The following is a 27,919-nucleotide window of genomic DNA, read 5'->3' as shown; positions in this document are numbered from 1 at the left end:
TTTTTCGGGTTATCCGTTTGGGTTTGGTTAATAACATTTCGGGTTCGGATATGTTTTATAACACTCTACAAGATCCATTGAGGTATTTTTTACATTTCGGATCGGGTACGGTCGGATTTTTCGGTTCGGGTTTGAGTCGGATTTCGGGTTACAGATTTTATGCCCAGTCCTAACAACAGTACAGCACACAGGATAAAATAAAATAAAATAAAAGACAGGTAATTAATCACAAAAAAAATGTAATAAAACCGTTAATTATTACTTTACGAGTTAAGAGCACTTTACAGTTAATTTAGGATTTCGTCATGACAGGACAGCTTTCAAGTTACAGTAATTACGATCTTTAATCAAAGATTAATTTAGTACTAATTTTGGTATGTTTCTCCACTCATATTCCACTAGTACTCTCTCTCTCTCTTCATCAGTGGCGTTTCTCTCCTCTTCTTCGCCGACGATGCAGAAAGGAATATTCGTTAGCGTTCCGGTTCTTGTGCTCTCCGTGTCCTTCGCTGCTGCTGTCATCTTCCTCCTCTCCTCCTCCTGCTCCTGTCCTTCTTCTGTTTCTTCTCCAAACGACGTCGGTGTAAGCGTTAGTGACGTGAGATTAGAGGAGAGGATATCTCCGACGCGAGAGGATATAGAGTGGGTTAGAGATCTGATTAGATCCAACGGTTTGCGTATGCAGAAGAATGAGCTCAGGAAAGGGATTAATCCTCGCACTAGAGATCAACAACTTGCAGATCTGATTCAGTAAGGGTCCATCTTTGTATGTGAATTTCACTAGCTATGGATTGTTCTAAGTGATTTGAAAGTGAAAGTGTTTTTCATTTTACTGTATTAGATTGATTGGTTTCACCAAAGTGTATAGCTTTTAATGAGATCTTAGCTCTGTTTCAAGTGGTAGAAGTTATGATCTTTCATATACTATTGCTCTGTTTTTTAGAATATGAAAGACTTGAGCTTTCTCTGCTTTGGTCATTTATTACTCATTATGAGATTGGTTTCACCAGTGTGTAGTGCTTTTGATGAGACCTTATCATGTTCTGCTCTGTTTTCTAGTGGTGAAGTTATGATCTTTCATTCCCATTGCTCTGTTTTTAGAATATGAAAGACTTGAGCTTTCTCTGTTTTGGTCATTCGTTACTAATCTAATGAGATTGGTCATTCTTGTGTAGGGCTTTTGATGAGATCTTATTATGTTCTGCTCTGTTTCTAGTTGGTGAAGTTATGATCTTTCATACTATTCCTCTGTTTTTAGAACCTGAAAGACTTGAGCTTTTTTCTGTTTTGGTCATTCTTGTGTAGATTGGTTTCACCAAAGTGTAGGGCTTTTGATAAGATCTTACCATGTTCTGCTCTGTTTTCTAGTGGTGAAGTTATGATCTTTCATATACTATTGCTCTGCTTTTAGAACCTGAAAGACTTGAGCTTTCTCTGTTTTGGTCATTCTTGTGTAGATTGGCTTCACCAGAGTTTAGCTCTTTTGATGAGATTTATCATCTTCTGCTCTGTTTTCTAGTGGTGAAGTTATGATCTTTCATTCCATTACTCTGTTTTTAGAATCTGAAAGACTCCAGCTTTCTCTGTTTTGGTCATTCATTACTCATCTGATGAGATAACCATTCTTGTGTAGATTGCTTCCACCAGAGTGTAGGGCTTGTAATGAGATCTTATCATCTTCTGCTCTGTTTGTAGTTAGTAAAGTTATGATCTTTCATACTGTTCCTCTGTTTCTAGAATTTTGAAAGACTCGAGCTTTCTCTGTTTTGGCCAATTCAGGTACAAGGGCATATCCCATTACGAAGGAGAAGAAGAAGCAAACAACCACACAGCTCTCCCATGCCCCGGTGAGTTACTAGTCGAGCAGCATCACAGCAACTACGGCGAGCCGTGGGCAGGTGGACGCGACGTATTCGAGTTCTTAGCCCAATCATCCAACCTCAAACCAAACTCTCGCGTCCTCGAAATAGGGTGCGGCACCTTACGCGTGGGTTTGCACTTCATCCGCTATCTCAACCCCACACACTTCCACTGCCTCGAAAAAGACGAGCTCTCTCTGATGGCTGCGTTGAGGTACGAGCTCCCATCTCAAGGTCTTCTCCGCAAACGGCCTCTTATACTCAGAGGAGATGATATGGAGTTCAGCAAGTTTGGGTTAGATACAGCTTATGATCTGATATACGCTAGTGCGGTGTTTCTCCACATGCCTGATAAGCTCGTGTGGACTGGTCTTGAGAGGCTGGTGGAGAAGCTAAAGCCTTACGATGGGAGGATCTTCGTGTCGCATAATGTGAAGTTTTGCTCGAGGTTAGGTGGAGACGAGTGTGCAAAGAAGCTAGCGAGTTTGGGACTTGAGTATCTTGGTAAACAGACGCATGATAGCTTGCTGTTTAATCACTACGAGATCTGGTTTGGGTTTAGACGGGTGAAACCATAAATGTTACATTCGGTTTGCTTGACACGAGCCATTGATCAGGGACTTTTAAGGAGCCTTTGAGATTGTTATGAACACAAAAGGAGAGAACGTCTAGAGAGATGATGTGGACTTACAGAGAAGGCTCTTTATATCAGATCATAGCTTCTTTTACCTTTTGTGTTTGTGGCTAGAGGGATACATGTATTGTTTATATAATAGCCAAATGGGTATTGTTTATTTGTAACAGAGCACACAAAAAGACAAGTTCTTTCTCGTATTTTAAAAGTTGTTACCTCTTGACATGATAAGGACTTGACATTGAACAGGCAAAAAGACATGTCCAAAGTATCGAAGTTCCGTGTTCTGCAACAAGAAGCCAGTCATTTAGCAAATAAAACCATTACATATTACAAGAACCAAGAACACAAGACTCACAAATGAAGACCAAACTCAATCTAAGATATACAACAGGGAAGGCTCTTCATCAGATTACTTCTTTAACGTTTGTGTGTCTGTGGTTAGAGAGATACGTGTATTGTTCATCTAATAGCTAAATTATATAAAGAGACGAGGCTGGACTATGTCCAAAAATATCCCAAGTTCCATGTTCTGCAACAAGAAGGCCATTCATTTTAAGACAAACCATTCCTTACTACAAGAACACTTAAGACTCACAAAACGAAGACCAAACTTTGCTTTTGTCTTTGCCGTTTCTACCTCACGGAGAGAGAGCGATCAAGCGGGTGAACATAAAACTCTCGTAACCCTTTCCTCTGATGTGATCACGAGTTAATGATCCTTAACATAATTCTCAACAATAACATTCCACCAAAAAGAAACAAAAATTCCACCTGGTAAAAGATATTAACATTCAGTAGTCAAAGACTTGTCCAAAAGATCCATAGTTCCATTTTTTCTGTAACACCAAGCCATCATTTAAAAAAAATTAAACTAAGCCTCAGCAAAATAAAAGACCAAACTCAAACCCAGCCCTCAGATCTCATAATCTATATCCGTTGCGTTCTGAGAATCAGACTGCTTCACCAACTGCTCCTGCTCATCATACCGATCAAGATTCTCACACGGAGACGGGAAGATAGTCCCTATCACACGCCCCTGCACATAAGCACACTGAAAAATATGCTTCTTCTTGTACGTTATCCCCACCGACATGTCCCTAAACGTTACATTCTTAACCGGAATCTCTTTGCTCCCCTGCATACGCACCGGCACGCGCACTCCCTGACCGTATATCCCCGTGTAGTTAATGTTCTCCAGCACCGGGAAGGCTTGAGGGTTGAATCCACCGTCCGGATGCTCGTTGTAGTCGGTTTTTACCACAATGCCAACTCTCAGCTCGTCCAACGTGACGTTACGGAACGTTATGTCGCGGACGTAGCCGCCTCTTCCCGGCGCGGTTTTGATCCTGACTCCACGCCGTGAGCTCCAGATCAGAATGTTTTCGACTGTGATGTTGGAGACTCCACCAGACATCTCGCTTCCTATTGAGATGCCAGCACTGTAGGTAGAAGTTGATTATTAGATAAAATATCAATCAGGTGACAGCTGATCTTTCTTTTTACCTAACCATGGAGCGGATTATGAGGTTGCGGATGAGTATGTTCTTTGAAGGACGTCCGTAGTTAGTTCCGTACTGGTCCCAACCGCTTTTTATCGCAATTCCATCGTCTCCAACGCTGATGTAGGAGTTCTCTATTAGCATGTCCTCGCATGAATCTGATGCCACAAGAATAAGAGATGTTAGCCAAGTAGTATACACTGGTGAAGAATAAGATACTTTACCAGGATCAATGCCATCAGTGTTTGGGGCTTCGAAGACAGGTGCTAAAATGGTCATGTTTGTGATTGTGACGTTTTTGCAGTCGTATGGGTGAAGTGTCCAGAAGGGAGAGTCGCGCAGAGTGATGTTGGCGAAAACAACGTCGCTTGACCACATGATCTGCACCAGTGGTCCTCTTGTGTGGTTTAGAAGCTTTGAGCGATACTTCTTCCACCAGTAAACTCCCTGCCCGTTGATGCTTCCGTTATTTCCTGTTATCCATCATAGATTACAGTTACAAACGCCAAAGCATAGCAGATATAACTAAAGAAACGAAGGTTTTGATTATCTAACAGAGGAACTTAGACTATTCGTTTCCCTTAGTCTGAATTCTGAAAGCTTCTTGGTAAAGAAAGAGGAAGACATAACAAGTTTCAACCAGCTAATAGAGATATTATTGGCAGAGTTCACTCTCGCTTGGAAGTGCCCTCAGGCCTAATCTCAATCAAACTAGAGCTTAAAAGTAGTATTGAGGTTGATAAGTCAATTATTTGACAAATACCAAACTATCTGGCTGAGCATAAACAGCAGAGCTGTGGTTTTACTTTTAGATAGCCTAAAGAGTATAAACCCGTTCCTTATGATCTTATTAAGAAATGGTTAATGAGCCACATTTGAATTGCACTTCTCTTGAAAGCACACAAGCAAAGTTTACAGATCAAATGACTGACCTGTGACGACTACATCTTTTAGATTCTGTCCGTGAATGAAACTTCCATAACGGGGTCCATAATGCTCTCTTCCATAGCCGTATGAAGGTAAAGGAGGAAGCAGAGGCCACAACGTCTCATCCTAAGAGTGTCAACATAAAAACCACATAGTATTAATGAAATACAAGTATACAGAAGACAGAATCCATCTCAGAGTAAGCTACTTTGAATCTAAATCTACAGAACCAATTCAACATCAACTAAAAAAGACAAAAACTTGACGAAACCATATGAAGGCAAAGGAGGAAGCAGAGGCCATAACGTTTCATCCTAGCAATGTCAACATAAAAACCATAGTATTAATGAAACACAAGTATACAGAAGACAGAAGCCATCTCAAAGTATGCTATTTTGAATCTAAAATCTACAGAACCAACAACTAAAACAAAAACAAAAACTTTCAGGGTCTTAACACAAGTTAATATAGAAAACAGAGTGTTGAATCTTTGATATAACACAAGTAAATAGAATAACATAAGCCACCTCAAAGTATGCTACTTTGCATCTAAATCTATATAACCAATTCAACATCAACTAAAGAAAAACAAAAACTTTCAGGGTCTAACACAAGTTAATATAGAAAACAGAGTGTTGAATCATTGATATAACATAAGTAAACAGAAAAACAGAAGAAGCTACCTCAAAAGTATGCAACTTTGAATCTAAATCTACAGAACCAATTCAACATCAACTAAAGAAAAACAAAAACTTTCAGGGTCTAACTAAACTAACACAAGTTAATATAGAAAACAGAGAGTGTTGAATCATTGATATAACACTAAGTAAATAGAAAAACAGAAACAACCTCAAAGTATGCAACTTTGAATCCAAATCTACATAACCAACTCGAAAAGATCAAAACTTTAAATCAAACAAACCTGAACGGCAAGGATCTCAGCGTCCTCAGCTAGGAACAGCGTCATGAAGCTAGTGAGATTAAACGGAGCGGTGAGCCACCTCCCAGGAGGCACATTAAGCTGCCCACCTCCTTTCTTCGAAAGCTTCGAGATCGCGTAGACAGCTCTCTCGAAGGCCTCCGTGTTGACGGTCACACCGTCCCCCACCGCGCCGAAGTCCGTCAGATTGAAGGAAACGGGTCTAAGCCGAGGGAACTCTCCGGCGTCGGCGGAGGTGGCTGTCGTCGTCGTCGTAGCTGTCCACCAGAAAACAGAGGAGAGGCTGCCGTTGACGCGGTAGAGAGAGGCTCCTCCTCCTCCTCCTCTGCCGCGGGATTGCCAGATGAATAAGGAGGCGAAGGCGGCGATCCAGAAGACGGTGACGAGGGATTTGTGGGATGAGAGGAAGCGCCTCCTGGTGATCGGAAGTGGTTCCACCATTCTCTTGCTTTGGGAGATCAGAAGAAGAACATTGGAGAAGAAAGTTTAGATCTTTGATAAAGTTTAGATCTTTTGAGAGAGATTATTAGGTGAGATGTTACTATAAGTCAGCAACTTAATGAGAAAAAGATATTATATTTGCATTTGTTTGTTGTGTGTGTTTGCGCGAGAGTGAATCCAAAGAAAAGGGAGATCATTCAATGTGTGTGTTCTTTCGTTTGTTGGTTTGTTGAATTCGATTTGTGTGTATGTGAGAAGTTTGTATTCGAGATGATCGCTGCAACTCTTAAGGCAAGTAAGTAGAGAGAGAGATACATCAATAAACTCAATATGAACAAGCCCATTAACTGTAAGGCCCATTTACATTTGTTTCTTACCATCAGGCCCAATAGATATTAAACTATAGAGATTTTTTTTTTTTTTTTGTGAACACAAAAGTAGATCATCTCTGCAAAATGCTGTTGAGTGCAAAGATGGGTGGGCTCTGTATCAAATTACTAGTTTAATATGTGGAGAGAAGAACGTCTGCAAAAAGATGTGAAGTAGTACAAAGAATGCTCTTTATCAGATTACTACTTCTTTAACGTTTATGGTCAGAGAGATAGATGCATGTATTGTTCATATAATCAGCCTAATCATATAAGAAAATGATGCTTCGTTTCTGTTACTTGAATAAACGAGAGAGAGAGAGAGTTTGTTACATATTGATGAACAATTCTGTTATTCAAGTTAAAAGGAATCTGTTCTTCTCTTTACATAGAGAGAGAGTAAGATTCAACCGGAATAAGCCAAGTTTAAACCATTGTAAACCAACACTCTAATAGATTCATTTGTGTAACCAGAACCATACTATTTTCATATTGTTGTTTGTTTGCCACTAAGAAAATCCATCTTCTGACAATCATAGATACTTCTACTTATTACAAGAACTAACATCAGAGTCACTAAAACACAAACCTCAATCTAAAAGACAATAAGAGGGACATCTTCTGCAGAATTAACTTGAACCACATCAGGCTCCTTCTCCACCAAGGAGTATGTAGCTTGGAACAGCAGCAGGGTCAAGCTCAAAAGAACCAGCAGGAACTCCCTCTTTCTCATCTCCACTCAGTCTAACCGAGGGAACTCTGTGAGAGAATCTCTGCATTTCATCTGGTCTGATCACGAGCTTAACGACTCTACCCTGTGCAGCGTGTTTGAATACCGATACAAACCCTTCAACCTTCCCTAGGTAGGCCACTCCAACGCCTTGATGATCCTTGGAGCCGACCACAACTTCTACCAAGTCGTATCTATAAGGAGGCTTGTGCTGCTGTCCCAGGTTTTTGAAAAGAGCCCATGTTTCACCTTTTTGGGGGTTCACAGAGATGTTCCTGCCGTGTATGATCGGTTTAAGCTCGTGAGAAAACGCCAAGTAGCTCACTGTTCCTCCTCTCCCGCGTGTGAACCTCCCACAAGCAACGGGAACTGATTCATCCTCTTTAGGGTCAAGCCATGTCACGTCGAGACTCAGCCGTGACTTGTTGATTCTCTTGATCTTAGCGTATAACCGAGGCATTTCGTCTTGAGGATCGTAAAGCGCCCATATTTTGTCAACCGAGAAAGAGCTCATTGTGTTCTTGAAGTCATGAAACTCTGAATCAACAATCTTTATTCTCTCAGTCTCTTCTTCACACGCTTTGTCTCTTTGTTGTGGAGATGATGCAGAAGTTGAACCAGCTTCAGTTCCCTTCTCTGCCAACAAGCTAGATCTCTTACAAGTCCCAGCTCGCTCTTGTAACTCCCTCTCTTTAAGCTTCTCCATGACTTTCTCCAACTCTCTCTGCTTCAAGTCAAGCTCTTTCTCTCTTTCTTCAAGTTGCTTCTCCTTAACCTCCATCTCCTCAGCTTTAGCTTTCAGTTCCATTTCAAAGCTCTTCTCTTTCTTGTCCACTTCAGCCAACATTTCTCTTCTCTTCAGTTCCATCTCCTCAGCTTTTAGTATTTGTTCAGCATCAAACGTCTCATGTTTCTTCTCCAGTTCACTCACCTTCTCTTTAATAGCTTCATCAAGTAATCTAAGCTTCTTCTCCCTAGCTTCAAACTCTTCCACAGCCTTCTCTAGCTCACGTGACCTCTCATCATTCCACTTTGAAAGCCGCTCAACCTCTTTCTCCTTCTCTTCAAGCACGTTCGCTGCTTCACTCGCTGTCTCACACTCCAATCTCCTGAGAAGTGACGATACCAGATACTGCTTCACATCATTCTCTTTTGCTTTCTCCTCTAATGACTTTTCAAGCAAACCAATCTTCCTCTCCCTCTCTTCAACATCCTTTAACGTATCTTCTTTCTTCTCCAACTCCACAACTCTTTCCATCAAAGACTTCTCCTTCAGATCTAATCTCACGGCTTGTTTCTTAAGCAAACTTTGCAAAGTAGCATACTCCTCGTGGATCTCTCTCCACTTGTCTGTAAACTGAAGAACAGGTGAAGATATTACCTGAAGCTGATCTAAGAGTTGATGTAACCCCGAAGAAGCACCCTCGGTTAGCATCGAATCAGAGCCACGACTCCTAAGCACAGTTCAAAAGAAACGACTACATCAGACCCTCTATAGGAACTGAACAAAACCCATTTAAAAAGTTTAGACCTTTAGCTTCGTGATTTTCAAATCAAACAACAGACAAAACTCAGAGAGAATCATCTATATAGCAAACAAACAAAGCATAGAGTGAATGCAATAGCCTCTTGAGAAAGAAACTCAACAAAAACCAATGAAGAAAGGCTAAACCTTTTTCTAGTCTGGTGTTCATCTCGCTCCGTCGCCGGCGCCGGAACCTGCTCTGGCGTGACTTCTCGAGGGAGATTAGAAGAATCTGCTTCCATCATGACTTTACCTCCTTTCAACAGCTTCAAGATCGGATTTTTCGAGCTTGAGGATAGAGAAAACCTGCAGATATTTTTCTCTTACTCCTTTATCTTCTCGGTTTAGATGAGAAATTATGGAATCGAGAGTGATGGTGTTTTGCTAAAAATGGAGGGAGACGCAAAAAAGTTATGATTGCTTTTTTTGGGAATCATTTGTTTTAGAGCCGTTAGATTAATGTATTTGAAGCCGTAGGATCAGCTTATGTCATAGTATTGTTTTCTATATGGGTGGGCAAAAAAACCGAACAGAACCGAACCGAGTCAAACCGAACTAACCGAACCGAAACCGATTCAAACCGAACCAAATTCTATTTTAAACCATTCGGTTGAAGATTTTCCTTACCCGAATGGTTCGGTTTAAAACCGAACCGAACCGAGAAATCGATGTGTTTTTGTAATTATTTAAATTAAAAATATTATTAATACCAATATACTAAAATTCTAATACTAAACCACATATTTTCCATTTTTATTCATTAACATATATTCTTCTAACCTAATATGTAATCATCAAAATATTTGATTTAAAATATTTCATTCATTGCAGACTTTTTAATTTTAATGATATATAAGAGACATTACTAATGATGTTGCGTTTTTTTACTTTAGTCAATTTTCATTTGTTTTAATTTTTATATATATTTTTGTGACTTTTTAAAGGTTTTTGTTTCAGTTTTATATTGAATTTAGTTCACATAGTTTATGTTTACATAATTTATGTTGTAAAACATAATTTCTCTTAGAAAAATTATACTAAGAAGAATCTAATTAAACCGAACCGAATACAAATCAAACCGAATATAAACCGAATCGAACACAAACCGAACCAAACTAACTATGGTTTACTTCAGTTGGAAAAATATTAGAACCGAACTAACCGAACTAACCAAACCGAACCGAACCGAAAAAATAACGGAAGTGTCCTTAGTTTTTTAGTATTTTTTGAACACATTGTTTTTGACTCTTTGACCAAATTGGTCCAAATCTTCCTTAAACACTTAAACAGTTAAAAGGCTGAGTATTAGATGAATAAGCCCATATACTTTATCTGTAGGCCTAATAAGTTTTATTTTCTCTGGATGGCCCAATATGTATTATTAATACGAGAAACTTCACAATGTAAAGAAGTTTTTTTTTTTTTTGTAACTTTGAATGTAAAGAAGTTGATATAATACTCCTTTCCTGAAGCATAATATATTCATATGCGAAAGCTTTGTGATGGTATTAGTTTTGTTTCTTTTTCTTTTTGGTCTAAATGTTAAGAAAAAAAATAAGAATATGAAATGATTAGTTTTGTTTCTTACTAATAATAAATGTTTTGATATAGAATATTAAGAAAAAAGGGTATAATAACTGCATAATTTTATGCTATGAATGATTTTGGACAAATGCTGTCTAATTAATTCTCGTGGGATTGTGTTCATATGATAATTAGTTCAAGATGTGACACTTGTTGTGAGGACTATTTGGATTTAGTCTATGTTTACAGTTTTACAAAACATGTTGATGAACAAGAACCGCAAAAGCAAATGCACTAGGACATCCGAGAGAATACAAAGACAAGGCCCATGGATGATGATAACGATACATAGATAGTCGTAATTAATAAGTGCTGCACATCTACTTTGCTATGTACTCCATCTATAAAAACAAAAGTTAATTATTAAATAAGATATAGTGATAAATGAATAAAACAAATTTGAGGGGGAAGAACGATGGAAAAGAGATAAAAGGTTAGAGGAAGTGACAAAGAATAATAAAGAAGAAAGGGACAGGTGAGATGGTGAATTTGAAACCCTAATAATACGACAAACAAATGAAAGAAAAGAACATTTTAAAAATGTTATAAAAATTGAGAGATTTATAAATATAAAAGTAGGAAACAAGCTGTTGTCGTCCATAAGATGTTGACTGCCAATCTCTAATGCTTCCAAAAGACATTCATAGTTTTGCTATAAACCATTAGTATTTTACAACCAACACGTCACTTCCTAGCTTTTTGTTACCTATATCTAATTCGGAACTTAGTTGACTCTTAACTATTTCTTAAGAAATATAATGGAATTCAGGTAGCCATATAGTTTTAAAAGAGTACTTTGCAACAACGAGACCTGAGGATATGTAAGTTTATGTACTAGCTAGCAAAAGTTTTTTGATAGTTGGAATTAAATGGACAAATGTAAACCAAAAGTTTTACATCTGTTTGGAGAAGTTAATCTGCTCTCTATCTGCTTATGTTTGCACGTCAAAAGTCGGCGACCTTTGAAGCTTACATAGAGATACATATATGGAATATAGATAGTGACAAAAGAAAGAATAAAACTAAATACGTTAGAGAGCAAATATGTCGGCTTCGTTCGTTCGTTCTTTCATGTTGGTGCTGACTAACATACTAATAAGTATCTTGTTCAAAAAAACATACTAATAAGTATGCATGATTACTAAGGAGAGGATACGGATAGTTTATAGATTATTGTCTTATTGATTAGCTTCGTATTATCGTATATACAACTCTTTCAGCTGCGTTACTGAGCAAAGTATCCATATATAACTCTTGATTATGCATTGTAATTATCTTTGTAAATCCAGAATAGTCGTATGATTTTCGGCAGTTGCTAGACATACATACGAAGCTAGGTATGTTGGCTAGTCGGCAAGAGTGATTTTGCTATTTTTTTCTTTGTCGTTATTTGGTAACAGCTATCAACAATGACATTAATACAACTCCATATAAAAAGTTAATTCCATGAATATACTTCATCCATCCGTTTCATTATAAGTATTATTTAAATATTTTTTACACATATTAAAAAATTGATTAAAATATATTTATGTTTTCATTAATTACGTCTAATTGAACAATGCTATTTGAGATAAATAAATTTATTTATTAAATCAATGTATTTTACAATTAATATTCAACTGAAAATAAATAAAAACTGCCGTGAAAATTTAAAACGATACTTTTTATGTAACAGGAAAAAAGAATAAGCTAAAATGACAGAAACAGAGTAAATATTAATTACATGCCAGTAAACCCAGCTGTCTTAATTTACTAATCATTAAGTGGTATCCAGAGATAAAAGATACTGTTGTGAACATTTTTTATTCGATTTTCCAAACGAATGTAATAAGCACAAGATGTCGTGGAACATTTTCTTTATTCTATTGATGATATAGTATTGATGCTATATATGACATGAATGAAGAATATACTACAATTTTTATATATATAATTCTCCTTTTCACAGATTTTTCTAGAAATATTCTCTCTTTTGTGTTTGTGACACTTGAAAGAAATATCAATTTAGAAATATTATCTCTTTTGTGTTTGTGACACTCGAAAAAATATCAATTTTAGGAAAAGAAATCTAAATTAAAAGACTTTTAAAAAGAAATAAAGCTAAGAGAGCCTAACCTAAAGCTATTTTTTTTTATTAGTTTCTCTGAGGCCCACCAAACAGTCTTCTCACACACACTCTCCCTGGCAGTCGGTGTTCGGGGATTTGGTTCAAATCTATTTGAGTTTCAGATTTTTGGAATCAAATATTTCACCCTATTCGGATACTTCCTCTGTTTTTATATGTAAGTAATTTTAGTTAAAAGTGATAATATTAAGAAAATTGTTACTTTTGAAAAAATAACATTTAATACATAAATTTAACCAATAATAAAAAGGCATGAATTATTAGATTGGTCACAACATATGTAATAAATGTAAAAGTTGCTTTGGATTGTGTAAACATCTTATATTGTGAAACAAACTTATTTTGCTAAAACTACTTACATATAAAAACTGAGGGAGTATTTTTTAATTTCTGTTAGGATTTAGTTCGGATCTCTACGGGTTCGGTTCAGATTTGAAAAACCCGTTTAAATAATTTTTAAAATTTTAAAATTCATTATATATTTTAAAATTTTCAAAATCTATAAATAAAATACTATATTACATATAAATTTGAATAACATATCTCAAAATACCTAAACTTAGCATATAAATTAGTTTGGTTTGAATATTTTGATAGATAATCAATAGATATTTCAAATATTTTTGGTGTTCTAAGTATATTTTAGCTATTTTAGATATTTACTTTTGATTTGTATATATTTTTAAGTATTTAAGACAATTTAAAAGTATCTTATATATTTTTGGATATTTTAAATATACATTAATCTAAAAATAAATGATATATTTAGATATATAATCTATTTCGGATACATTCGAGTATCCGAAATACTTCGGATCAGTTTCGGTTCTCTGAATACCAAAATTTTGAACCTGTTTGGATATTTAATCAATTTTGATTCAAATTTGGTACTATTTTTTTTGATCGGGTTCGGTTTGGTTGTTTGTATCCGGTTGATTTACCGAGCCCTACTCCCCCTACAATGGACTTGTCCGACTTAACCGCGCACGTTACACCACGTGATCGTATCCATGCTAAAATACGCAGATATTTCTTATCCTCTTCCTCTTGGCGCATTATAAATATTTTCCTTTCAAGCCTTTTGTGTTTATGCTTTAGTTCTTTAAGCTACTAAACCCATTTGATCTGAAGTTTTTAACTTTCGCAAATCAAGCCACGAGTTTTCGGTTCTCGACTTGGAAAGTCTCGTCCTTTCGATCTCAATCGCGTCTCTGTGTTGTCTTAACAAAAGGAGTTTCTGCTTCAATGGCAGCGAGCGATGAAGTTAATCTTATTGATAGCAAGGTAAGTATTGTAGCATCTGGATTTAATTTTGTTTTAAAAGTTTCTAAATCGAGTGAAAACAAATGGGTCTCTTTCTATTTCCGGTTTAAGTTAGGTTCTTGATGTTCTTACGGTTCTGCTCTTGTGTCTGAGCTTATTTAGATTAGTTTGATTGGATTACTACATCAATCTTTTAAATAAATAAAGAAATTCAAAGCTAAGGTGATGAAACGTGTCGTTTTGTTTGATAGTCTCTCTCTGTGCTTTCTTGTTTTGATTTTTGAATCAAAAGATTGTGTATTTGTGTGTTAATGTTTGCTTATTAAACTCTAATCGTGTTTGTTTTTTAATGCAGACAGTGGTTCCTCTCAACACATGGGTCTTAATCTCCACCTTCAAACTATCCTACAACCTCCTCCGTCGATCAGACGGAACGTTCAACCGCCACTTAGCCGAGTACCTTGACCGTAAAGTCACCGCAAACGCCAACCCCGAAGACGGCGTGTTCTCATTCGACGTGGTAATAGACCGAACCACCAGCCTCCTAAGCAGAGTCTACAGACCAGCTTACGCATCAGACCAAGAGGGACCTGTTAGTGTCCTAGACCTCGAGAAGCCCCTTGATGACGAGATAGTCCCCGTGATACTGTTCTTCCACGGAGGCAGCTTCGCTCACTCCTCATCCAACAGCAAGATCTACGACACGCTCTGCCGCAGGCTCGTCGGCGCGTGCGGCGGCTGCGTTGTCGTCTCTGTGAACTACCGCCGCGCGCCTGAAAGCCCTTACCCTTGCGCTTACGACGATGGCTGGACGGCTCTCAACTGGGTGAACTCGAGGACGTGGCTCGAGTCCAAGAAAGACTCGAAGGTTCGTATCTTTTTAGCGGGAGATAGCTCAGGTGGGAACATAGTGCATAACGTGGCGTTAAAGGCCGGTGAAGCGGGGATTGATGTGTTGGGGAACGTTCTGCTTAACCCCATGTTTGGTGGGGAGGAGAGGACAGAGTCTGAGAAGCGTCTTGATGGGAAGTACTTTGTGACGGTTAGGGACCGTGATTGGTATTGGAAAGCTTTTTTGCCTGAAGGGGAGGATAGAGAGCATCCTGCTTGTAACCCGTTTGGGGCGAGAGCGAAGAGCTTAAGAGGGTTGAGGTTTCCCAAGAGTCTTGTCGTTGTGGCGGGTTTGGATTTGATTCAGGATTGGCAGTTAGCTTACGCGGAAGGGCTGGAGAGAGCGGGGAAAGAGGTTAGGCTTGTGCATTTGGAGAAGGCTACTATTGGGTTTTACCTGTTGCCTAATAATAGTTATTTTCATAGTGTTATGGATGAGATTGCTGCGTTTGTTAACGCGGAGAGTTGAGGTTTTAGTGGTTGCTTTAGTTAGTTTGTGTGGTGTTTTGTGGGAAGCGTGTGCAACTGTGACTCTGAAAAGCCTAAAGCCAGTAGAAGAACAGCGAAGTGCGTTCAGAGACTTGGAAAGGAACAAAGTAGTAGTGACATCTTTTGTTGTTTATAATGTTTGGCTTGTAGTTGTTAGTCTTTACTTAACTATAAAGCTGTTTCTTCAGCATTGGAGTGATAGTTAATGGATATATACTTCCAAGAATGTATGTAGTATTTAGCTTATGGAGTTATCTTGTATTGTATTTTTGCTCCTTTTTTTTCATTGTACTCTGATGTATTTACAAAATAAGGATTGCACTTAACCATGAGTATTTTGAATCTTTCACATTGATTTAACATCATCACAACGACAAAACAAAGACTAGATCTTTTGCATGATAGTGTTTCAAAAGGCCAAAAAGGCATAGTAGTTGGTACAATGATGAACAGCTAAAGCTTGTTAAAAAGGACAAAAGAAGCGGAGTCCACCTTAACTAAGACCACATACGGAATGGACCATGACTCCATGAGTATGCAAACTCTTTTCAATGAAGAGAAATTTGTGAATAATGTGGCTTTTCACACCAGACAAAAACATATGACTTATGTTCAAGACAGCTTCTGAGACCTGAAAGTTCTCAACCTTTGCTTGCTTCTCAGTCACTGACCCACTCAACAAGGCTAAAGAAAATCAACGAATGCTCATGATGAAAGATTATATTTCATATTAGGAGTTGTTGAGACCTAAACAACATTATTTTGCAAGGCATGAAGTAAACAGCTCTAGTGAGATGCTGATCAAGGGAACAAGGGGGATAAAAAACCATGTTGAGGTGTGCTTAACGAGTCCTAGAGGCATAGGCAAAGGATGCAGCAGCAAAAATCGTTGTTACGGAGGAAACAACTGTCCAGAAGCTCTTCTTCTTGTGCGCCTCTTCTGTTGACTGCTTCATTGACTCGGCTTCTTTCTTCATCTCCTCGATTATGCTCTCTTTGTTTTTGAACGCTTTCTCTATTGATTCTAGCTCCAAGGCATAGGATTCCGCTCCGTTTTCTTGCTTCTGCTGCTCGCTATCTGAGTGCGACACAGCGGATGCGGCGCGCTTTAGCATCACCAAGCTGCGTTTTGCATCCGTTCCAGCGGACTCTATCAGAGCATCGATAGCTTTTGTGAGCTCTAGAAGCTTCTTTTCCAGGATAGCCTTTTCGCTTTTCAGTGATTTGGATTGTTTCTCCAGATCATTCTTTGCTGTAGATAAACTCTCCTGCTCGATCTTAACTTTCTCAAGCTCTACTAGAGTTGTCTCAATCATCTTCTCTGACTTTGAAACATCTGCCTTGAGATCCTCTCCGTGTCTCTTCTCCTCATCAAGCGCCTTACCAGCTTCCTCTCTCTCGACCTCAACCTGCTCAAGCGCATCCCTTAGCTCTCCAACTTTACACTGAAGCTTCTCATTGGTCTCGGTTCGATCAACACAATCCTTTTGCAGCGCGGCAACGGCACGCTCTAGCTCATCAACCTTACGACTCAACTCAACACGCTTTGCCTCCCCACTAAAAACACGCTCCTCGAGCTCAACTTTCTCCCTACACAACTGGTCAATCAACTTTTCCTTATCCAAGCACTGCACACTGACCATCACCATCTGCTTCTCAACTGAACTCTTCTCCTTATTCAACCTCTCAAGCTCAGACTCCTTAACCATCTTCTCTTTCCCTATAACACCAATCTGCACCATCATCACCCTCTCTTTCTCAACGGACTCATCAAGATTCTTCTCCAACCTAACAACCACACCCCTCAAAGCCTTCTCTTCCTTCCTCAAACTCTCCACAGCATCACTCACCTCGCCTAACTTCCTCTCCAACTCCTCGATTTCCCCTCTCTGATCACTCTTTACAATCTCCATCTCATTCTTTTCACTCCTCAACCCCTCAATCTCCTCCTCCTTCTCTTCCATAGCCTTCTCCATCTCAATCCTCTCCTCTTCTCTCACCATCCTCTCCTCCACCAGCACAACCACACTCTCCTTCAATTTATTCAATTCCTCACTCTGCAACTCAAACACGCCCTTGATCACATCCCTATCCCTCACAACCCTCTCCACTCCAACGCCCATCTCCCTAAACCTACACCCGACGTAATCCATAACCAACCCCAACTCCATCCTCAGCCCCAGGTTCTCGTCCCTAACCTGATCCAACTCGCCACGCATCTCGCCTCTCTCGGCGCCGTAGCGAGCCAGCTCGGTCTCCAGCTCGGTCTTGGCATTTGCCAGCGAATCGATCTGCTGCCGCTTCTCAACCGTCTGCTTGACGAGCATCGCGTTGAGAGACTTCAGGTTCTGGACCTTCTCGTGGTGGTCTTCTTCCATGGAAGACTGCCGGCTAAGTTTAGTAGCTTTCTCGTCGTGGCTTTGTGGAGTATCGTCGACGGTGGCGTCACTCTTACGCGTCCCTTTCTTCTTGGCCATTGAGATTCTCGAAGTTGCGGAAAGTGGCGGCGGAGGATTAGGGTTTATGGGGGTTTGAGGATTTCGATGGGAGTGTTGCAGATATAGAGGAGGGAGGGAGATTGGGAAGATAAAGAGACCCCAATTTGGGGGGGTAAATTCGAAAATTCAAAAGTTGGGGTCCCAGAATTTAAGGGGTGGGATATCTTATCGATCTTTTCTGTCAGTTACGAGGATATTTTCGTAAATCTGTATTGTTGCAACTTGCAAATGGGTGTGTTACATGACAAAAAAATTCGGATCCAAATAACCGAACCCGATCCGAAAAAGTAGTACCGAATCCGAACCGAAATTGATTAAATATCCGAATAAATTCAAAATTACTGAAACTGAACCCGACTCGAACCGAAATATTTCGGATACCCAAATGTAGCCGAAATACATTTATATACCTAAATATATTACTTATTTTTAGATTTAATATATATTAAAAACTTTTAAGTTGTCTAAAATACTTGAAAATATACATAAATAGTCAAAAATTAATGTCTAAAATAGCTAAAATATATTCAAAACACCAAAACACTTGAAATGTCTATTGATTTTCTATCCAAATATTCAAATCAAACTAATTTATATGTTAATTTTTGGTATTTGGACATATATTATACAAATTTATATGTAAAATATTATTTTGTTTTACAGATTTTGAGAAATTTTAAGCATATAATGAATATTAAAATTTTAAAAATAATTTAAATGGGTTATCCAAATCCGAACCGAACCCCAACCGAAATTTAGAAATACCCGAATGAAGTTGAAATCTTTAAACCCGAAAACCTAAAACTCAAATAGACCCGAACGGGTACCCGAACGGGTACCCGAACGCCGAATATTAAGTTTAGTCTACCCGTCGATTTTATGAGTCTCTTCGGTTTATTAGTCATAAATATTTCCTATCCGGTTCAATTTTTTTCACTAGACCAAAATATTAGTAGTATTCCTTTAATCAAGTAGCTTTGATTAAAGTTTCATTAATGTTTCAATGCCATGTAAATTTATGATTTAAATCCTAAAAAATCGATTTATTCCTAATTATATAGTTTTTTTTTTTAAATTATTTTATCAAAATGTTTTTAAAATTGTGTAAAATGGAACCATTACATGTGAATCTTTATAATGCGGTTCAGTGTGATACAAATATATGCCTATACATAAACTCTCATAGTCATAGATATATAGAATTGCGTTGTAAAATTGTTTTGTAGTAATTTTCGTATGAAAATGTTTTAGTAGTATGAAATCGAATTTAAAATGAGTGAAACGGTAACTATATCTAGACTTGAATTTCATATTTACATTCTCCAAATAACAAAAACCTAAATAGTTTTTTTTACATAATAATTTTTGTTTAATTTTTCAAGAAGCTAAAGCAACCTCTCGAATGTGGTCAAGATCTCTCAAGTACTTAGTTGAGTTATACTCTATACTATCTAATAAATCTTCAGAATACGTTCGTTGCATCATATTTCTCTTGTCTTCTCTTAGAGTCATATCAACACCTTCTTGACCTAATAATAATTCCACAACCTGAATACATTGAAAAGATAATATAACCATTAACGGATCAAACAAGGATCACAAACGACGCCTAATCCGGACTTAAGAATCAGAAAAGATTTAGAGCTCAAACTGAATAACACTACATGTATGGACCGGAACCAAACCGGATGGAATAATCTTTTTGTACCTGGCTCATCCGAGGTCGTAGGAGAGAAGACTGTTCGATGCATAAAGAAGCCGTGGAAGTTAACCGGCTAAGCTCTTCTAGGTTATACTCATCTCCAAGAGACGGATCCACCAATTGCGTTATCTCTTTCTTATCTAGTAACGGCTTGGCCTGTGACCATAAATAAAACGAAACATTACTTGTGTACCAAACACGTAATAATAAAAGGAACTTCTAATTAGCTATGAAACCGGTTAGGTTAAGCCTCATATATCAAACCGGTCCGTATACTCACCCATAAGACAAGGCTCTGCTGAGAATCGTCAAGAGCAGGATGGCCGGTTATAAGCTCCAAGAGAAGTACTCCAAAGGCGAAAACATCGGTCTTCTCATCAACTATTCCGTGCATAAAATATTCCGGCGCAAAGTACCTACATAACATACTCTCAACTAAACCATATACAAAACAGAATCATTTAAAACATCTATAAAACATTTTATATACAAACCGTTACCCGAATGTTCCTTCGAATTTGGATACGTTGTGGTGCGTCAATTGCTTAGGAAGCCATTTGGCTAATCCGAAATCACAAATCTGCGGTTGAAAATCCTCGGTGAGGAGAATGTTATCAGCTTTAATGTCTCGATGAATGATTCGTCTTTGACAACCTTCATGTAGATACATTAGTCCATCTGCTGTTCCTGACGCCACCTTGTAACGTCTGTTCCAAGTAAGCTTATCTTTTGAAGGTCCTGCAAAGAATAAACAGAATACTTAGAACAAATATATGACCATGGTCGGTTTTGGGCACAACCAGATAAAACATTTGCCTTAACTCCCTTTTTTTAAAAAATATTATATATAGGTTGCATGATCCTAAATTGTCAAAATAAATAAATAATTAAAAGTAATCATGTTTTTGGCCCAGAACAAGACGGCATATGCTTTAGCTAAGACTGCGAGAACTTTTCATAGAGATTTATTGTTTTATGGTTGTGATGTCCCGGTCTGGTAAGTCTGGATTCCCAAATCACCTCTAGTTTAACCGATAGAATAGCTTTTTGATGTCAAAAAAAAAAGTATGATTCAAGGAGAATTTAGGATTGGAACATAAACCATGGAGGAGAGAGCCTAGGCTTCCAAGAGGAGATAGCCAGAAAACGAGATGCATTCCACCGTCGATGCAACAACCAATGAACTTGGCCGTGTTAGGGTGATCAACATGAGCTATAATCCCAAGTTCGGACAAAAACTCAGCTGTCTGCTCGTCTGGTGTGCCTTTTATGAGACGTTTCACAGCGATTAGCTTCCCTTCTGGTAGAATCCCTTGGTAAACCTCTGCGTAACCGCCTCTTCCGATTATATTTTCTGCAAATAGTTTAGTAGGTCTCTTAGTCGTTACCAAACAGTCCCTAAAGTAGTATAATATTATAAGGCAATTTATTTTTTTGAAACATTTATAAGGAAAGTTTTAAACTCGTTACCGGGGCTGAATTTATCAGTTGCGATTTCTAGGTCAGTGATTGAGAAGCTGTGTAAAGATGATTGAAAGTCGTAGATATCGTGGACGTTCAGAACGTCTACGTGCTGATCTACGTTTTTATTGCGTCTATGTGCTAATGGAGGAAAGGAAGAGAGGCGTTTCATGGACTTGCGTTTCCAATGTTTGAAGAACTTTCCCCAGTTAGAAGATGCTCTGTGGTTCTTGATGCGTGCTTCTGCGTCTGCGTTTGCGTTTTCAACAGCTTCTCTATTTGGAGGAGGATCGTCTAAGGAAGACGAGGTCGAGGAGATTGAGCATCGGGTTAAGCAGGCTTCTAGGACTCCTCTCGGTGAGTTAGTATCTTGCTTCTCTTTCTCTACCCCTTGACATCTCAGATCTGTGAGGATAAGAGAGAGAGAGACAAGACAAGACATTGGTGAGATCCATGCAAGAGACTAGGTTTCTTGGTGCACAAGCAATGATATATTTAAAATAAAAAATAAACACAAGGACACGATAAAACAGAGGAAACAGAGAACAAAGGAAGCATATAGTAGTTGTTACCGTGAGCTGAAGCAGAATTAGTGAGCAAAGCATTGGTTCTTTTGTGTTTTGGAGTATGGTTCAGGTCGTTTGAATCTTCTTCAGTGGCATAACTTGAATATTTTGGGCTGTACCTGCAAGAGTAGCATGAAAGAATATTCAGACATCATTTCTTGTCTACATACATGACTAAATCAAGAACGAGAAAGAAAAACAAAACCATAGAAATGAGTTACATTGGAAGAGCACAACACAAAGGAGAAGCTTCGCTGCTTTTGTCTACCACCATTAAAATTACTTTTAACGTTTTTTTCTCAAAAACCCTAAGAAATTGAAAGATAGAGGATTATAGGAAACAAATAGAAGAGATTTTTGAACTTTTAATGTTCGTCTCGAGACACCCGAAATAAAAGGGTTTTGTCTTTGTGTTTTGAATTTGATTACTAATTTAATTGTTTTCCGTTGACCAATGAATATATTAGTAGGAGTATTAGTTTTCTTGTTAAACTATTAATTAGACTCTAATCCTATAAATGGTAATGCTTTTGATTTTTTCAATTTGAATTGAGTGGACACTTTTCTTAGCTTCATTTATTGATAGAATCCTGAGGAGTCGTCTCTTTATCCAAAGTCATCTCCTAATTTAGAGTCTTTTTAGGACAAAAGCCATTGTTGAGATTCTTTTTTCTTTTAAGGGCCTAATTAAATTCCCGCCACTTGAGTAATCTAATTTTAAACTTTACTAAGACCATCAGCATTAGTGAACCCCATGGAAGGGGTTCACAAAATATTTTTTTATTATTATTTTTTTTCTGTTTGATTTTTGTTTTTTTTTTTTAAAAAAAAATTATTAATAAGACCAATCGCGGGCCGCCACTTGTCGTGGGGTCGGCGCTACAGTGATGATCCGGGTTCACTGGAGTAAACTCCCAAGAGGTAGGTTCATTGCTTTTGTTTATTTTAATATTTTTTTTTTCGAAAACTGTGTGAACTCTCCTTGGAGTTCACCAATGCTGATGCCAATGCTGATGCTCTAAGTACCAGCTTACATTCTTGTAGTGTCACCCTTAGTGTCACCAGCTGAGCCGGCTCTTACCCATGACAACATGGACATTTGCCTTAGGTCCATGGATCTATAATTTTTTGTGCGTTGTTTTAAATGTTCATTCAATCTGTTAAAATTATCAAAAATGCATAATTAAGTAAACTGAATTTACTTTATTAAAAACAAAACAATAAAAAATCTATATTTTTGCCATTAGTTATGAGATACTTTTTTTTGTCTTAGGTTTTAGAACTCAAGTTAAAAAAATATATAGAAAAAAATATATAGAAAATAATTATAAAAAAGTCTATAGTTCATATTTTGCCCATTACTATTATATTAGTTAAGACTGCACCGGTCACCGTCTAATTATACTGTCGTGTTCACCAACATCATTTAGGAAGTTTTTGATACGCATCTTTTACGTATTCACCAACGGCAGCCTGAAGTAGCCTATTAAAATAAACTATTCTTACGTAGAAAATAGTGGGACATTCAAAATAGCGTAATGTGAAACTATTGTATCATCAGTTAGGTTTTTGTTTTGTCACAAAGTTCAATTAGTTTTTGTTTGTTTGTTTGTTTAGTTAGGTTTCTATTTCCCTCTCTCCTGCTTAAAATATGTGCGGGCCTAATGGACTCCCTTAAAATTGTTTTAGGAATTTAAGTATGTTTAATTAACAGATTGGGTCAGGACAAGATAACTCATGTTAACCCCTACTCTTGTTCAAAATTGGTGCTGGTCTAACGGGCTTTAGTTAGATACTCACTTTTCACTTTTCATATTTAGTAAAAAAAAATGTTAGTCCATTTTAGGAAATTAAAACAAGAAAACGATCGAAGCAGCTTTAATTTTTTTTCTTGTGTCAACATATATTCTTACTCTCTCTTCGTTTCATATTATGTATCGTCTTAGTTCTTAAAATTTATATAATTATAAGTCTCGTTTTACATTTTCAATGTATACATTAAATAAAATTTTCAGTTTTTTTTTTAATTTATTAGTTAACAAAACCAAACAAACTACTCTATTAAACAAAGGTAAAACAAAAAAAAGTTACTAATTTTCTTAATTTACATACAAAAACCTTTAAGACACTTATTGTAAAACAGAAAAAGTAATAAATAGTATTATATTTGTTTCGTTAAAAGTATTATTTTGATATATTTCACACATATTAAAAAAACTGTAAAATATATTAATACTAGTGGTATTCCGGCGCTACGCGCCAGGTTAATATGTTTTATTTTTAATGAATATTAAATTAATTTTATGATTTTAGTAAATAAAATATTTCAAAATATTTGAAGATGCAAATATGTTGAAAGAGTGATAATATTTCTGATCCATTTGATAGTTGTTAGCGATCCTATTATATCATTTTATTTTGAAGTTGGTTAGGTCAAAGAGAAATATCATAAGTGGTTTTCACTGATCGATTCAATAAAAATAGAATAAATAGTTGATAGTCACAATAAAGTTAATATACTTGAACTTTAAACATAAAGTAAAGTTGATGTTCGAAAAGAAAAAATGTAGGGCTGGAAAAATAAACTGAACCCGAAAATCTGAACCGAATTCGATCCGATAAAAATGAATCTGAACTAATCTGAACCCGACATAAATACTGATGGATATTCTTTTATGATATTTCGGGGTTATGTGTTTTATCCGAACTGAACTCTAACTTAAATGGATATCTGATAGAACCCGAAATATTCAAAATCCCAAAATGAACTTATACCAAACATTCCAAACATGATTTCAATTCCTAATATGTATCCAAAATACACTACGATATTATTGAACATCTAAACATTTACAATTTACTTTTGTCTCTTTATGTGTTTATCCATATCAATTGTTCCTAATTTGTTTCAGTGATGATTTAATGGTTGTACTATATATGATTTCTAATCGTGTATGTTGAATAGTGCAACTATTTTTTTTGGTTCATTACAATTTCAGATTCAGCATTTCTTTGGGAGTTCATATTGTAAGGTGCTATTTTTATTTTTATTTGATATTTAGGTTAGATTAAGACTGGGGATTACTTATCAAAACATCAAGAAGAAAAATAAGCAGAATTGTTTATAAAAATCACACAAAAGTTCTATGAAAATTTGTGATCGAAGAAAATGAAAATGAAAATCATGAACCTGCTATATAAATAATAAAAAAATAAAAAACTGTTGGTTACATTAATACACAGAAGTTGCAAAATATTATATGTGTTTGCTTGTGGTAAACATTCATGTTTAGTATTTAATCGTAGTAATAATTTTGTAAGTTTCATGTTTTTATATGTTCGAGGACCTTTTAATTTTTTTTTGCCCCAAGGTCTATCAAATGTTGAAGCCGGCCATGTACTTGACATTGCTTTATGTTGTTGTATTCAGATTCAATGGATAGTAACTTTTAACTTTTTCGAGCTTGTTTTTTTGTTTAGTCATAAAATGAATAGAGACAAGTTTCTTATTTAAGTCCTACATCTCCGTACTATATAATAGCAATTATTTCATTATAGGTCTAAAACGGGAACTTAGTTAATCAATTAATCTAAATTAATTATACAGTTTATTTGGTTTCTTCTTTTTTTTTTTTGAATTGAATATTAAATTGAATTTAAAAAGAAAAAGACCCCTTTACATCATGTGTGACCTTTCTAATCTTTTTGTATCAACTTCTATCACTTTTCTATATCAAATTCTCAAATTTTAAAAAAGAACTTCTATCTTGTAGCAAACCAATGTTGCATCCCTTCTCCCATCTTGATATCTCCTCTTCTCTGTATTAAGGTAAGCTTGTTCCTCATGTTTTTATCAAGCAACCTTGCCAAGAGGACCGATGGCACTGCGCCCTCACCATGGCGTCTCCTATTTCTTTCTCTCCATATCATGTACACAGCTGCTTGAAACATATATTTTATAAGGAACAACTGCATCTTTTCCCTTGTAAAGTCTCTCATTATTCTCAACAAGTCTTCCCACCACACTGTGTATACATCTCGAAGAATACCCTTCATCAAAATCTCCCAAATCTGAGCAGAGTAAACACAATACACATGATATATTGACATTCCCACCCCACTGCCTCATTCAATCTCCAGTTGGAAGTCTTCCTTTTAATGCAGTCCACAAAATAAACGAGTATTTTGGAGTCGCATATTTAAACCAAACTGCATTGTGCCAGTGACATAGTTGATGTCTTTCCCTGATGACCTCCCATGTTTCACTCGATGAAAAAGATCTCTTGTAACTCCCCTTTCCATTTACCCACAACGAGACATCTTCCTCATGTACTCTGCAAGTTCTGCTCAATTCAATCTCCATCTCAACTTTGTTAAGAATCACAACTCTGTGCTCTTTATTTGGTTTCTTCGAATATAAGTGCTATGTGTTGTACCTAAGTATTTGTGAATGTGCGACATGTCTTTTTGTGGAGATTGAAAATATTGTTGGGCTCTCGATGGTTAACTGTATCCACCTGTTGTCAACCTGGGTTGCAAGTGAGGTCGAGTTCGTATATAATAAATTAAAAATACATGCATACAACTATCAAACTCTGAGTTTACTTTCAAATGAATTGGCCCAACAAAAAACATAGTGAGCAAGCCACGAAAACACAATGTAAAAAAAACCAGCAACAAAAAGATTCAAGGAAACAATGAAACTCTAAACAATTATTCCAAGCGTTAAAGAAGATAAAATCATGTAGACTTGGCCACTCGCTAGCTAGAAAGCTAAGAAGTACATGGCTTTTTCCTCTATCCCCCTGCAACTTTGCTTCTTCATTAGTTACTCCACAAACAACAGTTGCATTTCCCTTTGTATCTCCATAAGCAGCGAATCCAGCGGTTGTTGCATCAGCGAATCCAGCGGTTGTTGCAGGGGGAACTTATTTCACAGTTTAATTTGTAAGGCTTAGTAGTCACTTCTCCTGCTCCAGGCATGTTATCTTGTGCGTTGTTATCACCTCCTACGAAAGAACAAAACAAAGAAAAGGGTAAGAAACAATAAACAATAAACGCGGAATAGCTTCAACTATTGGTTAAACTTACATCTTTAATTAGCAAAGTTTAGAATTGGTGGACGCTGGTTCCGGTCAAATATCCTCGAAATGGTGAAGAATTGATGATTTGAGGAAACAGAAAACTTGAGCACATGTCTGAGCTGATGTCTGAACTGATGCTAACTCTACTCTCTGTGATCTTTGGAGGTTTATTTGCCCACCTTACAGGTTCCTAAACTCCACGTCAAAAACATATTTCTACATAGATAAGGAGTCTGCCATAGGACAGACCATATTTACCCTTTACTACAAACAACATACATAAACATAAAAGCTTTAATCTTTACTGCAAGAAGAAAGCTTTTAAAAACAATGTTTACATACGCGACGCAATTAAAATCTAACAAACACATCAAACCGAATCCAGAATCAGATAAGAGAGTTAAGAAAAGGACCTGGCAAGATGAGTGTAGGGAAGCTGCTTAGACAACTCTTGGCATTTCTCAACAGTAGCTGGCTCCTGGATATACTGTCTGTTCTTCTCCAGAAACTGTTTGTAGTAAGTAGTGCCGTGCTTGGACACAAACTTTGATGCTTCACAGGCCTTTGACTTCATCTGTAGCAACTTGGATGCCATCTATCAAAACTGCCTTTTTCCTGACCCAAAAAACGTTAGGATATTAGATGTTAAATCCAATTTCATTATCAAATGCCATCAAACGGGTTAAGCTTTAGAAAGACACGAGGAACCAAAAAGCATCATTGGAACCGTGACCACCAATTCAATGTGACAAAAAAAAACCATAATCATTGAAAGTTTAGATCTTTTCCAATATAGCCCGACCGTATGAACATTGCATTATTCGCTCGTAAGCTCATACAAAAGTGCAGATCTAATCGGTCAAATTCCCCAAAAGGGTAAAATGTAATTGTAATTGCTTAGAGGGTTAGTATGAAACAATGGATCTTACATTTTCATTGATGAGCAACATATCGAGGCTCATCAGTTCCCCACCTTTGTTGATGTTTCTCGCCTCCCAAAACCTCAACAGACGGACCTCGGCGGTGTTGCTGTGTTGGAGCATTGCCCGACTCTCAGATCAGCAAGGAGCGTGTAAAAAGTGGCCATATCGCTTGCTATGAGAATATTTGTTTTTCGAAATAGTTTGAGTTGAACTCAACATCGAAGAAAGGAGAGACATTTATAAGTGAAGCTTCAACCACTTACTGGGAAAACGAAAAGGTATATTGATTGACTCATGTGGGCAGAATGAATAATTAAGAAAAACTCAGAGTAAAGCGATGATTTAAGGAGCGGGGAGACGTTACAGAGTTTGGAATTGACGCTTTCAGTTGGTGAATCACATCG

The 27,919-nt window shown here is 37.1% G+C and overlaps 6 protein-coding genes across 6 annotated transcripts; 2 read left to right on the top strand and 4 right to left on the bottom strand.

Annotated features, from left to right (window-relative positions):
* Positions 1-361: 361 nt before the first annotated feature.
* On the top strand, positions 362-2,716 carry LOC106454340. The gene is made up of 2 exons (XM_013896472.3): positions 362-750; positions 1,780-2,716. Exons 1-2 carry the CDS (start codon positions 377-379, stop codon positions 2,435-2,437), a joined length of 1,032 nt encoding a protein of 343 aa, XP_013751926.1. The 5' UTR covers positions 362-376; the 3' UTR covers positions 2,438-2,716.
* Positions 2,717-3,261: 545 nt separating this feature from the next.
* On the bottom strand, positions 3,262-6,575 carry LOC106453021 (probable polygalacturonase). The gene is made up of 5 exons (XM_013895234.3): positions 5,845-6,575; positions 4,928-5,048; positions 4,220-4,468; positions 4,000-4,153; positions 3,262-3,935 (listed from the first exon to the last, which is right to left on the bottom strand). The coding sequence occupies exons 1-5, from the start codon at positions 6,301-6,303 to the stop codon at positions 3,410-3,412; spliced, it is 1,509 nt and encodes a 502-aa protein (XP_013750688.1). The 5' UTR covers positions 6,304-6,575; the 3' UTR covers positions 3,262-3,409.
* Positions 6,576-7,132: 557 nt separating this feature from the next.
* On the bottom strand, positions 7,133-9,295 carry LOC106453022 (DNA ligase 1). The gene is made up of 2 exons (XM_013895235.3): positions 9,074-9,295; positions 7,133-8,855 (listed from the first exon to the last, which is right to left on the bottom strand). The coding sequence occupies exons 1-2, from the start codon at positions 9,169-9,171 to the stop codon at positions 7,316-7,318; spliced, it is 1,638 nt and encodes a 545-aa protein (XP_013750689.1). The 5' UTR covers positions 9,172-9,295; the 3' UTR covers positions 7,133-7,315.
* Positions 9,296-13,678: 4,383 nt separating this feature from the next.
* LOC106453025 (gibberellin receptor GID1A) lies at positions 13,679-15,625 on the top strand. The gene is made up of 2 exons (XM_013895238.3): positions 13,679-13,922; positions 14,257-15,625. Exons 1-2 carry the CDS (start codon positions 13,884-13,886, stop codon positions 15,259-15,261), a joined length of 1,044 nt encoding a protein of 347 aa, XP_013750692.1. The 5' UTR covers positions 13,679-13,883; the 3' UTR covers positions 15,262-15,625.
* Positions 15,626-15,989: 364 nt separating this feature from the next.
* LOC106453023 (cingulin-like) lies at positions 15,990-17,924 on the bottom strand. The gene has a single exon (XM_013895236.3). It carries the CDS (start codon positions 17,756-17,758, stop codon positions 16,124-16,126), a length of 1,635 nt encoding a protein of 544 aa, XP_013750690.2. The 5' UTR covers positions 17,759-17,924; the 3' UTR covers positions 15,990-16,123.
* A 1,121-nt stretch (positions 17,925-19,045) lies between these two features.
* Positions 19,046-22,152, bottom strand: LOC106453024 (receptor-like cytosolic serine/threonine-protein kinase RBK2). Its single transcript, XM_013895237.3, has 8 exons — positions 21,730-22,152; positions 21,515-21,627; positions 20,952-21,347; positions 20,584-20,835; positions 19,982-20,219; positions 19,762-19,897; positions 19,488-19,637; positions 19,046-19,327 (listed from the first exon to the last, which is right to left on the bottom strand). The coding sequence occupies exons 1-8, from the start codon at positions 21,780-21,782 to the stop codon at positions 19,157-19,159; spliced, it is 1,509 nt and encodes a 502-aa protein (XP_013750691.2). The 5' UTR covers positions 21,783-22,152; the 3' UTR covers positions 19,046-19,156.
* Between the last annotated feature and the right edge of the window lie 5,767 nt (positions 22,153-27,919).

This window comes from Brassica napus, chromosome C5 (assembly GCF_020379485.1).
Source record: "Brassica napus cultivar Da-Ae chromosome C5, Da-Ae, whole genome shotgun sequence".
NCBI classification, from domain to species: domain Eukaryota; kingdom Viridiplantae; phylum Streptophyta; class Magnoliopsida; order Brassicales; family Brassicaceae; genus Brassica; species Brassica napus.
Note: the sequence above shows the minus strand (reverse complement) of the source record. Positions and strands in the feature narration are given on the sequence as shown.